Source organism: Malassezia sympodialis, genomic scaffold (genome assembly GCF_000349305.1).
Source record: "Malassezia sympodialis ATCC 42132 genomic scaffold, msy_sf_11, whole genome shotgun sequence".
Taxonomy (NCBI): Eukaryota; Fungi; Basidiomycota; class Malasseziomycetes; order Malasseziales; family Malasseziaceae; genus Malassezia; species Malassezia sympodialis.
The window spans coordinates 43,781-57,264 of NW_017387809.1; the positions used below are offsets into that span (position 1 = coordinate 43,781).

The 13,484-nt window shown below is 50.9% G+C and overlaps 5 protein-coding genes and 1 pseudogene across 6 annotated transcripts; 3 read left to right on the forward strand and 3 right to left on the reverse strand.

The window, feature by feature from the left end:
* Window positions 1-240: 240 nt before the first annotated feature.
* On the reverse strand, window positions 241-1,106 carry MSY001_2327 (uncharacterized protein; the record flags this gene model as incomplete). Its single annotated transcript, XM_018884173.1, has 4 exons — window positions 241-402; window positions 493-873; window positions 938-957; window positions 1,034-1,106. 4 exons carry the CDS (start codon window positions 1,104-1,106, stop codon window positions 241-243), a joined length of 636 nt encoding a protein of 211 aa, XP_018740860.1.
* Window positions 1,107-1,250: 144 nt separating this feature from the next.
* MSY001_2328 (uncharacterized protein) lies at window positions 1,251-2,588 on the reverse strand (the record flags this gene model as incomplete). Its single annotated transcript, XM_018884174.1, has 1 exon — window positions 1,251-2,588. One exon carries the CDS (start codon window positions 2,586-2,588, stop codon window positions 1,251-1,253), a length of 1,338 nt encoding a protein of 445 aa, XP_018740861.1.
* Window positions 2,589-2,742: 154 nt separating this feature from the next.
* On the reverse strand, window positions 2,743-6,819 carry MSY001_2329 (uncharacterized protein; the record flags this gene model as incomplete). Its single annotated transcript, XM_018884176.1, has 7 exons — window positions 2,743-2,943; window positions 3,038-3,144; window positions 3,235-3,944; window positions 4,439-4,740; window positions 5,104-5,604; window positions 5,829-5,861; window positions 5,917-6,819. The coding sequence occupies 7 exons, from the start codon at window positions 6,817-6,819 to the stop codon at window positions 2,743-2,745; spliced, it is 2,757 nt and encodes a 918-aa protein (XP_018740862.1).
* A 111-nt stretch (window positions 6,820-6,930) lies between these two features.
* MLG1 lies at window positions 6,931-7,991 on the forward strand (annotated as a pseudogene). Its single transcript has 4 exons — window positions 6,931-7,398; window positions 7,454-7,804; window positions 7,833-7,901; window positions 7,929-7,991. Coding segments are annotated over exons 1-4 (951 nt in total).
* A 1,237-nt stretch (window positions 7,992-9,228) lies between these two features.
* On the forward strand, window positions 9,229-10,157 carry MSY001_2331 (uncharacterized protein; the record flags this gene model as incomplete). Its single annotated transcript, XM_018884177.1, has 3 exons — window positions 9,229-9,502; window positions 9,606-9,757; window positions 9,816-10,157. The coding sequence occupies 3 exons, from the start codon at window positions 9,229-9,231 to the stop codon at window positions 10,155-10,157; spliced, it is 768 nt and encodes a 255-aa protein (XP_018740863.1).
* Window positions 10,158-11,905: 1,748 nt separating this feature from the next.
* Window positions 11,906-13,482, forward strand: MSY001_2332 (uncharacterized protein; the record flags this gene model as incomplete). Its single annotated transcript, XM_018884178.1, has 2 exons — window positions 11,906-12,151; window positions 12,178-13,482. 2 exons carry the CDS (start codon window positions 11,906-11,908, stop codon window positions 13,480-13,482), a joined length of 1,551 nt encoding a protein of 516 aa, XP_018740864.1.
* Between the last annotated feature and the right edge of the window lie 2 nt (window positions 13,483-13,484).

A 13,484-nucleotide genomic window follows, 5' to 3' on the forward strand; every position in this document is an offset into this window, starting at 1 on the left:
ACTGCACCGTGATCACCCACTGCTGCGCGGCATCCAACAGGGTGATCGCCTAAGCTTATGGGCACGTACGCAGTACCCCGGATGGACAAACATTGTACGCTCGGCCCAGATCCACGTACGCTTCTGCTGGTCGTAACTATGGTGTCGCGCGAATAAGAATGGGCAGAAACGCTCAACGTTAGACGTGCACGGGCCAACATACCCCCTACCACAGGCTCAATGTCGTGGTGCGATGTGATTTCAAAGATCCGGTGCATGACACCCCCATGACACGTAAGGCTGAATACTTGGGTAAGCCGTAGTGATATGCGTACCCGTGGCTTCCTTCGCCTCATGTTGCCAGATATCTTCGAGAGCATGGTGGATCCGCGTCCGCATAGCATCGTCAGTCTCGCGGTTCGGCTATCATGAGTCGATGCGACATACCGTCCACAAGTGATCATGTTCGGTGAAAGTATCATCGAACACGATGGTAAATACATCCTGCTGGACACACTCTAGAATCTCTGACTTGGTGCTTCGCTGATCGCAAGTGTTCTTGCCGATCACTTCCCGCAGATGCTCGCGCACATGCACGGGCTGGGGCGGACGCTGGGGTAAGAGCCCGCGCCATGTAAGGAACAGCGTGTGGAGACTGCGCCGCAGCGGGCTCGAGCACAGCACCTGCGGTAGCGGCGGGATCATGGCAGGATCCGGCACCCGCTCGGGCGCTCGTCCCTGCGCATCCGGCTGCCTTAGAGCGGTCCGCCAGGCTTTGTGGACGTCGCGCGCTTGGGCCTGGCCCAAGCACGTGAGGTCCGGATCAGGACCCCATACCAATTCGCCGTCGGTCGTGCGCCGGGCCCAGTAGCGCTCCCATGCCTCCTTACCGTACTACGGTGAGTACGCGATTCCTACCTTGAGTTCTGCGAGGTCTGTGTGAGAGTTTGTTACGTACTGTGAACGCCTTGGCCGTGCCTCGCAAGGTATAGAAGCTTGTAGGAGACGCCTTCGTCCTGCGCATTCAGCCCTCGGGTTAGCGGAGGTCACGCACGTTGTAGGTCTGCCCGCACATCGTCCCAGGTCATGCCGGGCCGAAGACCCAAATTAGGTTCGATGCGTTGCATATGTGACTTGGTGGGATCATCGTGAACAAAGTACGGGACCGCCTGCTATCAGGGCTGTGACCGTACCTTAAAGCGCATAGCAAAAGGCCAAGAGCGATAGACAGGAACCTATTATATATAAATGCGCACAACTAATCTATGCACTTAAAAGCCACGCTCCTTCGCGGTCAGGTTGAAGATGGTGTTCAGCTGGATATTGCTGGTACCCTCATAGATGGCACCAATCTTGCTGTCACGCCAGTATTTCTCAACACCCTGCTCGCGGGTGAAGCCCTGGCCACCGAGCCACTCAATAGCCTTGCCAGCAGCACGTTCAGCCACCTGGCTCGAGATGAGCTTAGCCATAGCCGCCTGCTTGGTGAAAGGACGGCCCTCCTCCTTCAAACGCGCAGCGTTGTACACCATCAGGCGGGCGGCCTCGATCTCTGCGGCGATCTGGCCCATTTGGAACTGCATGCCCTGGAACTTAGCAATCGGCTGGCCGAACTGCTGGCGCTCGAAGGTGTAGGCCATGGCCTTGTCGAAGGCCCCCTGGGCGAGACCAACCATCTGGGCACCAATACCCACACGGCCCTCGTTGAGGATCTCGATGGCAATCTTGTAGCCCTTGCCCTCTTCGCCGATGAGGTTCTCAACAGGCACCTTGACGTCGTCGAAGTTGACCGTGCAAGTGCTCGAGGCACGGATACCCAGCTTGCTTTCCTTCTTGGCGATCTCAACGCCCATCTCCTTCTCAACGGCAAAGGCCGAAATACCTTTGTATCCCTTTGCAGGGTCACCCTGGGCGAACACAATAAAGAAATCAGCCTCACCACTGTTGGTGATCCACATCTTCGAACCGTTAATGATATAGTGCTGGCCATCCTCCGACTTCTTCACAGAGGTTCGCATAGCAAATGCATCCGAACCCGAACCGGGCTCCGACAGGCAGAAAGAGCCGAGCTTGTCTGCAGACAGCGACGGCATATACTTCTTTTGCAGGTGCTCGTTGGCGTACTTACGCAGCACCGTGTTCACGAGAGTGTTGTGCACATCACACAGCACTGACACCGAGGGGTCGACCTTGGCAAGCTCCTCAATCACAAGGATGGCAGAGAGGAAGCCGCTGCCAGCACCACCCAGTTCAGGGTCGGTCTCAATGGCCATGAGACCCTGCTCGAACAGACCCTTGATGATCTTGGGGTCCATCTTCTCCTTCTCGTCCATCTCAGCAACAAGGGGCTGCACCTCGGTCTCAGCAAAACGGCGCACAGCCTCACGAAGCATCTCCTCTTCCTCAGTCAGCTTGTACAGCGAGTTGGGACCGAAAGGGTTCTCGAATTCGTCGGCACGCAGCGACGACGAAGAGAAGGCGCGAGCAGCCGGCGCCGCGGTACGAGACACTTGAGGCACACGAACTGCACCAATGGTACGGGCAGGGATAGCACTGCGCGCCATAGAGCGCAGAGAAGTAGACGAGCGAGCAAGCATGCGCAAAGACATGGTAGGCAGTGAGTAGCAGGTTGGGGGTCTTCCCCCACGCCAGTGCAACGCATAAATCCTCGAGCATCAGAAGATTGCCGACGAACGGCTGGTATATCCTATTGAGCCGGAGGTTGCCGAATGTGGAGAATGCGGGCCCCCCGTGTGCGGATCGCTACACGCGCCGCCGCTGAATGAATTCTCGAACACGCGCATGTCCCTCTGCTGTGACAAAGAGCATGCGCTTGGCCTCGCTCTCCCATTGCAGTACGCCCAGACTTTTGGCGTAATCGCGTACCTGGAAATAGTCCTCCATCGAAGTGAAATCGGTATACAGGTTGCCTGGGGTCAGTACAGTACGACGCACCGTTGACCGCTGCAACGCGGTTCTTCTCGCGTTCCCATAGCCGGATTTGATCGGATACAGTGATAGGGAGAAGTGGGTCCTGAAATTAGGCGGTTATACGTACATTTTTGTACATTTGCGGGTGAGCATGGTGCGACATATAAGTGATAATCTGGTCGGCAGTGATGCCTTTGTTCAAGGCGGACTTGACGCTATGCCGCGTTAGCTGGCCTATGACCAGGTTCGGAAGCCGGCTTTTCAGCGTTACAAAGAGGTTCAAAATGGCAATTCGTAGCAGATTGGCTGGCATGAGTTACTGACACGTACAGGTATACGCATAGACGCGGTAGTTGGTCTCCAGGATCAAGTAACCTTGTTCTTCTTGATCATTTAAGCGGGAGAGAGAAGGGGAGGCCGTGCTCGTCAGAGTAGAAGCCAGCCGAGTTGGAAAGAAGTATTTCACGCTCTTGCTTGGTCGGTATACAAGGCCGTAATCACTTAGCTCCTCGAGCGTCTGCATTTGCGTCGTCGAAAGACCTTGTGTTTCATAGGCGCGTCCCAACTCCAGGCCACCGACAGTGAAGAAGAAGGACAGGATTTCTACAAGGTCCATGTTTCGTTCTTCAGCCATACTCAGGTAGTGCAGGAGCAGAGCCCACAGTTGCGAATTTACATCCTGCAACAGAAACTGGAAACCCAATGACGTGATGTTCAGGTCCTCTCCTGCGCTTCCACGCTGCATGAGACCCGCTCGCTGAAGTAGAAAGAGGACCGTATTCCTGGGACGCGAGGAGTGCTCACTTCCCACCATGAAATACAGGATGGTTTCCCACTGCGTCCGTGCATATTCATCCAAGAACTCAATGGGCACGGACTTGTGCTTGGAATCCGCGCATGGCTTCCCAAAGGATGCAGAGTCGCCACTTCCCGTGAGTGCACCGACCATTCCTCGTCGGAATACATCATTCATATAGACTTCCTCGTCCTTCACCATGAGGATTGATAGGCGCTGCATCTGCTCGAGCGGCTCCCTGTGTTCACTAAGGTTAGCAGTATGTACGCACTCTTCATTCTGGACTTTAAAGAACTTCATGCAGTTGCTCATGCTCAATGGGCGGTCAAGAAAGACCATATTCATGATAATCTGTCGCGCAACCATCGGTAACAAGCTGCACACAAGTGTCAGCGAGACGTACACACCGGAAAACCGCTAGACAGCTTGCTGGCTTTTCATAGAGTCGAATGAGAGTAGAACGTGGCTGCGCTTTCAAAAATGTTTCAATAGGCAGCTCCCCTGCACTCATGCTCGACAAGCGCGCGACGGCTTGCTCTTGCCGCGCCGTTGACAGAACAGGGACAGGTCGTGTATGGATCGGGCGATCGGGCCCCACTTAGTGGCTACAGAACTGAAATACAAATGATACGTCGTCGTGCAGAATTTCCGCACGCAGCAAGTCATCGTGAAGGTTCCCCAATTCGTTTTTGGAAACGTGATTCCACCTGAGAGTGAGAATGATGTACGTACGTGCTAGTGTCTCCATAGAGCATAGCTTGAGAGGGAATAACTTGCCTACCATCGCGGCACCTCTTACATTTATATGTGTCGTGCGTGTCAGAGACCGTATTTGACTTGTACTGGAAGAGTGCACGAAGTATTTCGCCAGAAAAATGCCTCTCTGCATCCAAGTCATCGTCAACGACACAGGAGGATAGAGACTGCTTGTGAGACTGGCGCTGCAAGATCTTTTCCTCAATCGAGCCTGTGGCCACAAATCGGTAGACAAAGCATGTCTTTTTCTGGCCATCTCGCCACACTCGAGCAAGCGCCTGTTGGTCCGAGGCAGGATTCCAATCTTTTGTTAGTCACAGTCACGTACCAGGATCGAATAAGACAAGTCGGTTGGCTCCAATCAAATTTAAGCCACAACCGCCTGCTTTCGAGCTAAGCAAGAACACAAACTCGGGCGCCTCTGGATCATTAAAACGGTCCACTAGCTTTTGGCGTTTGTTGATATTCATAGTTCCGTCCAGGCGAAAAAATCCCCAACGTCTGCTTCGGCAAAGTCGTTCGAACAGGTCTAAAGTTTGGGTATAATTACTGATCAGCACAATTTTGTCGTCAGTTGTAGTGCGAATAGAGGTCAAAAACCGCTCAAGAATTGCCATCTTCCCCGAGAGATGCACGGCCACGTTCCTCCTGTCTCCAGGTTTATAGCCCTCAGGGAAATACTCTTCGCTCCCTTCCAAATCCTCGGGGAGATTGAGAAGGTCAGGATGATTGCATAGTTTCTTCAAGATGCCAATGGCCTTTAGCGGTTGCGACACGGCACCCTTTAGCATCTTTTGGATGGCGGGTGCTTTTAAAAAGAGATGATATAAATCCAGCTGAAAAGGCGACAGATTGCAGAATACCACATGCTCGTACTTGAGGGGTAGATATTTGGACAGGATATCGTTCGTGCGTCGAATAATGAACTGGCTCACAATACCGGAAAGCTCCTGTAGCTTTTCCCTGCCGATTTGCTTTTCCTTGTCGGTAGCTTCCGCATCTCTTCCACGAAGGATATCAATTTCAAAGCGCTTACGGAACTCATTCCGGTTACCAAGAATATCAGGTATTGCGAAATTGATGAGCGAAAAGTATTCTGAGAGATCGTTCTGAATAGGCGTACCCGACAAAATCACCCTCCGCTGCACTTTCAATTGGTCTAAGGATTGAAAAGTGAGAGAGTCGGCGTTTTTTAACCGGTGGCCTTCGTCACACAGCATCAAGCCAATTTCTGTATTGCCAAGAAGCTCTTGAAGATTGCGGAGAGTCTCATATGAGACAATCATTACAGGTTGGACAATAGCTCTTCCTTTCGCTTCTGCCCAGCGGTTCACAGCTTGAAACATTTCTTCTCGGCCCATTTTACCATCGAGAGCGAGGGAGCCAGGGGCTGAGGTTCCTAGCCACTTAACAAGTTCATTAGCCCAGTTCCGAACTAGACTGGAGGGACATACCACAATCGCTTTGTCAATGGTACCCTTTCCTGCCCGTGGAGATTGGCGCAGAAGCGTCCACATGAGTGTGATACACTGGAGTGTCTTGCCAAGACCCATTTCGTCAGCCATAATACATCCGTGCGCATTCTCTGAAACCATTCCAGTGGTGCATCGGTATAAAAACTTGACACCTTCGACTTGATGTGGACGCAGTATACGGCCTAGACGTGGATCAATTACCACCGGCACCTTCTCTTCAATTACTAGCTTGGGTTTATCTAACCCCAGAATGCGCGCTAAACTTTTATGTGGGCCTCGGTCGAGTACCTTTCTTTGCTCTTCAAAGGCAGTTCGGAGACGCTCTCGCTCTTGTTCCGCATCTTTGTCATCAACTGTAGGATCAAACAGCACAATGGCATGCTCGCTCATCGGATCGTACAAAGGCCGAGGAGGCACTTCAATAGGCTTGCGCACACCAAGAGCCGCGTGCGTTAAGCGATTTTCAATAAATTCTCCTCGCTCATTTTTCATGCTTGGAATAGTGAATTTGCTCTTGATAGCATCTGGCTTTGCTTGGTACACGGCCCATTTGCGGCGATCTGCGTTGAGAGAGACGCCAGACGCGTCGATCCCCTTATAAACACCTTCCAAGCTGTTCTTCTTTTTGGGCATTTCCTTTTCTTCCTTGTAAGCTTCATCATTTTCGCTGGCCCCCTCTAGCCCCGCGTAATTGACTCGCGGTCGCTTGCGCAAGGATTGAGGCGCATTGGTTTGCTTCAATGGTGGCCTGAATGGCTTCTGGTCTGTAAGGATTCCATATCCGCCTCCTGTGGCCAATTGTCGAAGTGGTTCATGGTACGAACGCTGCTCTTCGTTATTCTGCCAGTCGTGCAACACAGCCGCCACCGCGCTCCTGCGCATCGCGAGTGACACAGACGCGTACTGCTTACGCAGCCATATGTGGCGCGTCGCTCACGTGAGTCGGACCACAAGTGCGCACAGGGCACGTAACTCCTTCGCCACTCAAAGAACATGCGAATTCACAGCGGCTTTGTTGCAGCTTTGGGGCTGCTCAGCTACGTCAGAGCAGCCACTTGGATGCTGTCGGATACTGTTCAGGGCGACGACTATTACGATAAATTCAACTTTTTCTCGGGAAATGATTTGCAGCTTACACAAGGCCTCGTCAACTACGTGGATCTTCAAACAGCGAAAGATATGAATCTAACTTACGTGGATGGCAACAACTTTGTTATGCGTGTCGACACGACAAAGGAGCAGCCACAGGGACGCCCAAGTGTGCGAATTGAGTCGAAGAAAACTTACGGTGACTCGGTGATTGTCCTTCAAGTATCCCATGTGCCGACGGGCTGTGCTGTTTGGCCCGCATTTTGGACCGTAACGCGGAATCAACAAGCTTGGCCAGCGGGTGGTGAAATTGATATTATCGAGAATGTCAATGATCAGTATCAGTATAATCAGGGATCGGTACATGTTGAGGTATGTGGTAAGTAACTGACGTCAGGGAGACTGTGCGATCACTAAACCAGATCAGTCAGGCACGACAGTCTTCAGTCAGTGCAATGCGAGCGCAAACGAAAACTCAGGCTGTCGAATTGCTATGAATGGAACCAAAACCGACACTGGAGGAGTGGCTCTGAACCAAAACGGTGGGGGTGTAGTTGCTCTGCAGCGCGACTTTTCTGAAGGCGGCCAAGGCATTCGTATGTGGTTCTGGAGTCCAGACTCAGTGCCGAGTGACCTGAAAAACCCAGGTGAAAGTGTCGATCCTTCCCGCTGGGGCAGGCCTGCTGCCGACTTTGGCCTGTCGCAATGCTCTGACAAATTTGACGACCATGTCATTGTTTTTGACATAACACTGTGTGGCAGTTGGGCAGGGACTGCAGTAAGTACAGTTGTTTTTTAACACTAAGTATGACCAATCCTCTTGCGCGTCCAAGTATCCTGGTTGCGGCGCCCAGGTAGGACAAAATGGTGATTCGGTACGTTACCTCATACTCATCTATCAGTTTAATGAGGCGTATTGGGAAGTGCAAAGTTTGTTCATTTATACTTCGAGCGCTTTTAAAGTGGGTGTCATCAGCAATTTGGTCGGTGCTTTTGCTGTGATGTTGGTAGTTCTTCTGGTCGGACTTTGGTAGACGTGGAAAAGCTGGCTACGATCTGCGTCATGTGGAGAAAGTGCCCTATTTTCCTTCCGGTTTCACTTACTAGTGATGACGACCTCGTTCGACCGGCGACGAGTCAATGGACCTGATGAAACGTTCCAACCCATCTACAACATATCTCTCAGCAATTCCAATGGGGAAAGACCTCTATGGAATCTGAATGAGTATTCCCTTCTTCAAGATCCCTGCGCCATGCCCACGCAAAGCTTGACCTTACATACCCAGGTGACAGGGCCTGATGGACTAAATGTAATGCGCATTGCTCAGAAGAATTTCAACAAACGTATTGATAGGAGAGATGCTCACGACTCGAGGCCCATATGTACGTTACTGCATATTCACTCCAGATATTCAGCCTGGCATTATTCCGAGTGCAAGCGGTAGCGCTCTTCTGGAATCTGGCAACACAAAGATTCTCTGCTCTGTGTATGTCTTCTATGTCTTACCACAGCCATGGGCCTCGTCAAGTTCGTGGACGGCAATATGCTGGCAAGGCCGAACTCAACGTGCTCTTTCAGCTTGCTCCCTTCTGTAATACGGAGCGCATGAAGCCAGGTAAAGAAACTGAACTTCCAGGGCCTGCTTCTCTTGTTCAGCAAGCTCTTCTCCCAGCGCTGCGCTTGGAGCTCCTTCCCAAGTCTTCAATTGATGTCCACATTACGGTACTCGATTCGGACACATCGACTTTGGGTCTCGTTGCCATGGGTGTATCGGCAGCCAGTACGGCCCTAGCACAAGCGGGTATTGAGATGTTGGGAATGGTCATGGGTTCTTCTGCTGTACGTATCTCAATAAGCCTAACGACAGAGCGCGGCAGTCACTTTGCCGGAGCAAGGCATGTCTGAGCAGAGATGGCTGGTAGACCCTGCCTTACATGAAGCTGCACATGCGAACGCTCATTTCATGATATGTACTATACCTGCACTGGCTCGTACTACATGCTACGTCCTCGACGGACCGATATTTGACATGAACCAAGTTAGGGTCATATCGGACATTCTAGTGGCCAGAGGCATCGAGATGCACGCTGCAGCTGCGCAGGCTCTATATAAATTAGTTTGATAAGCAAAACACACCCACACTAAGCTGCGAGCTAAACGTCCCGATTAAGTTCAGCATGAACACCGGATCGAGGAATAACATGAGCTCTGAGGAGGCTTCCCGTTTGGCACTGAAGGTAGCTATTCGGCATCGAAGCCAGATGCCCGAACACATGCATAAATACTGGCGTTTTCGCGAGTCACTCTTTAGTCGCTTTAACGAGGGAATTCTAATGGACGAAGAGTCATGGTATTCTGTTACCCCCGAGGCGCTTGCGTATCGAATTGCCGTTGAATGCAAATGCAAAGTTGCCATGGATGCCTTTTGTGGTTCCGGGGGGAATATCATCCAATTTGCTATGACTTGTGATCATGGTACGTGAGACTCACTCTCTTACCTAGTGATCGGTCTAGATATTGACCCAGTGAAGCTTGAAATGGCCAAACACAATGGTAGGCATTATTTTCTAACAAAAAGCGGCCATATATGGGGTTAAGGACAAAATCACGTTCCTCTGTGGTGACTACCAGGAATTTGCTAGAGATGCTGATCCCAAAGCTCGTGCGGAAGGTCACATCGTACCCGATGAAAAATGGGAAGGATGGCACAAGAAAAAAATTGATGTGTACGTATAGTATACTGACCATGTTACAGAATTTTCATGGTATGCCAATTCGACTAACCTAGTCACCTCCATGGGGAGGCGTTGATTATATGACTCCTTCTAAGATCGGTTCTGAAGCGGTACCTCACCCGAAATACTACAATGCATACCCTCTTTCCGCCTTACGCCCTTGTGGTGGATTTACCTTATTTGATATTTCTATGAAAATTTCCAACAAGGTAGTGATGTTCCTACCAAGGAATACGGACCTAGACCAAATCTCACAAGTCGTATCAAGAGACAAGTCAACAAAGTACACAGCTCATGTGGAAGAAATGTGGATGGGCACCAAACTGAAAGCATTATGCGTCTACTTCGCCAAGGAGCAGCCAAACATTGAGGGCAGTGGTGAATCTGAGGAATAAATTAGTCAGCAACCTCGGGATTTCCTCAGCCAGGCGCCGGGCTAAAGATGCTGTAGTATAGCCATTGTTGGTTCTTGCTGACAACCATATACCTTTCAATCTAGCTGCTCAAAGGCATTTGTAGCTTCACAAGTTAACATGGTATGTTGGATTTTTTTCGGTTATGTTTGGATGGTCTCGTTGGAATCCTTTTTGCAATGAGTCTATGCCGCACGACCTGTAATCCCCTACGAGCAGGCTGACTTCCGCAGGACTTTTTCTTCTGTATTCCGCTTGTATTCGGATGCCCTAACAAGGTACACCAAGAAGGCGATGGAACCCCTTACGTCTGCCCTCGTTGCCACAACGCCCAAGTGGTAGAGGCGAAGAGCCGGACCTGGTTCGAGCTTTGCTGGATTCCTTTGGTGAGTAATGGTGCATGATCGGTTTGCTTATACTACAGATCCCTTTTTCCTCTAAACACATTTGGCTCTGTGGTATTTGCCAGTGGCAAATGCCTCGTGACGGCGGATTCCAGCCACAACCTGCGGGTTCCATGCCTCAAAAGTTTTAAAGCAACAGACCTCATCTTCGTATTGATGCACAAATTATCCAATATCATGCTTTCTATGTACAGATCGATATTGGATCTCTGACTCCGTTGCGGGATCATTGGTAGAGTTTTATTTTTGCCACTACAACTGGCCAGTGCATGCTTTGCACTAGAACACTTTATTGGATACTAGGAAAAAGAAAGATGGCGATATAGCTTGTATTAATACAGAAAGGCTGCGCAAGAAGACTGGCTCAGTGACTATACTGAAAGTGGCGGAAAAAGTTGTTACCCACGTCACTGACAAATGTCTTGACCACGTGAGCGGCGCCACATCGCAGCCCAGGCCTGGATACTTTCCTGTTATCCCCAGAATCATCGCTCCTTGAGATCGTCTGGGTTTGACCCGCCACACGTACTGGCGTTCCCACTAGAAAGCGATCTATCATGGTGCGTAAGACAGTGCTGATGCCAGTCTACTCCATCTAAGCGACGATTGATTCGCGACTTCAAAAGGCTCTCCTCGGATCCCCCGGGTGGCATTTCTGGAGCTCCTTGTGCCGATAACCTTCTTGTTTGGAACGCGGTGATATTCGGACCTTGTATGTGCAAATAAGAATTTAACGACAGCCGATACGCCTTTTGAAGACGGCACATTTAAGCTTCTTCTTACATTTGACGAATCATACCCCAACAAACCCCCTACAGTAAAGTTTTTAAGCAAGATGTTCCATCCAAATGTGTATGCGAATGGCGAACTATGCCTGGATATTCTTCAAAATCGATGGAGTCCCACATACGATGTGGCAGCCATTCTCACCAGCATTCAGAGCTTATTACATGATCCCAATCCTAATAGGTGAGTACATGAAGACTCACTGCTAGCCCTGCCAATGCGGAAGCCGCTTCGTTGTACCGCGAAAACATGAAAGAATACATCCGAAGAGTGAAGCTCACTGTGGAGCAAAGTTGGATCGACGAAACCGAAGAGGCGGAGGCTACTAAGGAATAGAAAATGCCCATATTCTATAGGAAAAGAACTATGAATCCTACTGTCTCTACGAAATGGCGATGCTCTCGTTGGCATTTTGTGGGGAAAGGCTGTTGGACTGCCGTGTTCAGAGGTTGTCAGCCAGTCGGAGATATTGATTACATGAGCAATGCGCCGAGCAATCTGCTCATAACGGCCGAGAACGCGTTCTACCACGTTGTCTAAATGCCGTTAGAATCGGATCCAGACATCAGAGACCCCGTGTCTGGCTTTGCCGAACTGCTTCGAGATACCTTTAGGATCATACCAGGGTACAATATTATTACCCGGTATATTGCAAGCAGTTACCAGAACGATCCAATCCGGTCTTTTCTGGAGCTTGTCTTGTTCATCTTTGCTGTGCGGACGATCCTCCAAAACCGATCACGAAGCAGTTGGAGAGCCTCCAATTTCGTCCAGTTGACTGAGAAGGTACTTGTACCTCTACTAATGTTTAGGAAATTGATTCCCTTGTCGACGAATTTGAACCCGAGCCGCTCTGCACTCTGTTGAGTGCGGAGGAACAAGAGACTCTAGATGGTTTACCAGTGATTGTGGGGCATGCAAGTGCGCGTCCTATGGTGACGGCGCCATGGATGACAGGCACGAAACCTCGTCAGGTGCTCAATCTTGCATCATTCAATTTTACAGGGCTGGTCGAGGCCCCAGAGCTCACGACCCAGGCCAAATTGCTCCTGCGCGAGTACGGTGTAGGCAGCTGTTCTCCGCCCGGTTTCTACGGCACAAGTGACATGCACATGAAAGTGGAAGAGAGCCTGGCGAACTTCTTGCGCAAGGAAGGCGCAATTGTGTACAGTCAAGGCTTCTCCACCATTAGCAGCGTCATTCCTGCGTTTTGCAAGCGTGGGGATGTGATTGTAGCAGATTCGGGCGTGAACTTTGCTATTCAAAAGGGACTGCAGCTTTCTCGCAGCAACGTATACTGGTACGACCACCAGGACATGAGATCCCTCGAAGCTCTTTTGAGCCATCTGAATAACGAGCAGGCCCGCTCTCGAAAGCCATTGACACGCCGTTTTATTGTGACTGAGGGCGTCTTTGAATCTGATGGAACCATCAGTGACCTACCTCGCATTGTTGAACTGAAAAACAAATTCAAGTTCCGGCTGCTTTTGGACGAATCGTATAGTGTCGGGACACTTGGCCGCACAGGCAGGGGCTTACCCGAATACTATGATTTGGACCCGGACCAAGTGGATATGGTTGTCGGAAACCTGGCTACGTCCTTCGCCACAGCAGGCGGCTTTTGTGCATCCACAACAGAAGTGGTGAAACACCAGCGCATCAATGGGTTGTCTTTCGTGTTTTCCGCAGCCATGCCGGTGATGATGGCCAACGGCACCACTGTGGCGCTGAACAAACTCTTGCACGAGCCGGGCCTCTTTCAGTCTCTTCAGAAAAATATCCGAATTCTTCGCAGCGTGCTAGACGCTGTCGACACGATCACTATCCCGAGCGACCCCGACAGTGCTCTCATTCATGTACAGATCCGCCCAAATGATCGTTACTCGTCGCGGGAGGAACAGAAGCGTCGTCTAGGGCTGATTGAGCGCCTTGCACTCAACCAGGGCGTTCTGCTGTGTCAGTCACCCCACATCGCCAGTATCCGACCTGAGCTGGATGAGGGACCATGGGCACGGCCGAGCCTTCGCATCGCTGCTACCAGTGTTCTGTCTGAGGCAGAGACGAAGCAAGCAGCAGACATCATACGAGCGAGCATCGTGAGTGTGTTGAACAGTTAGAC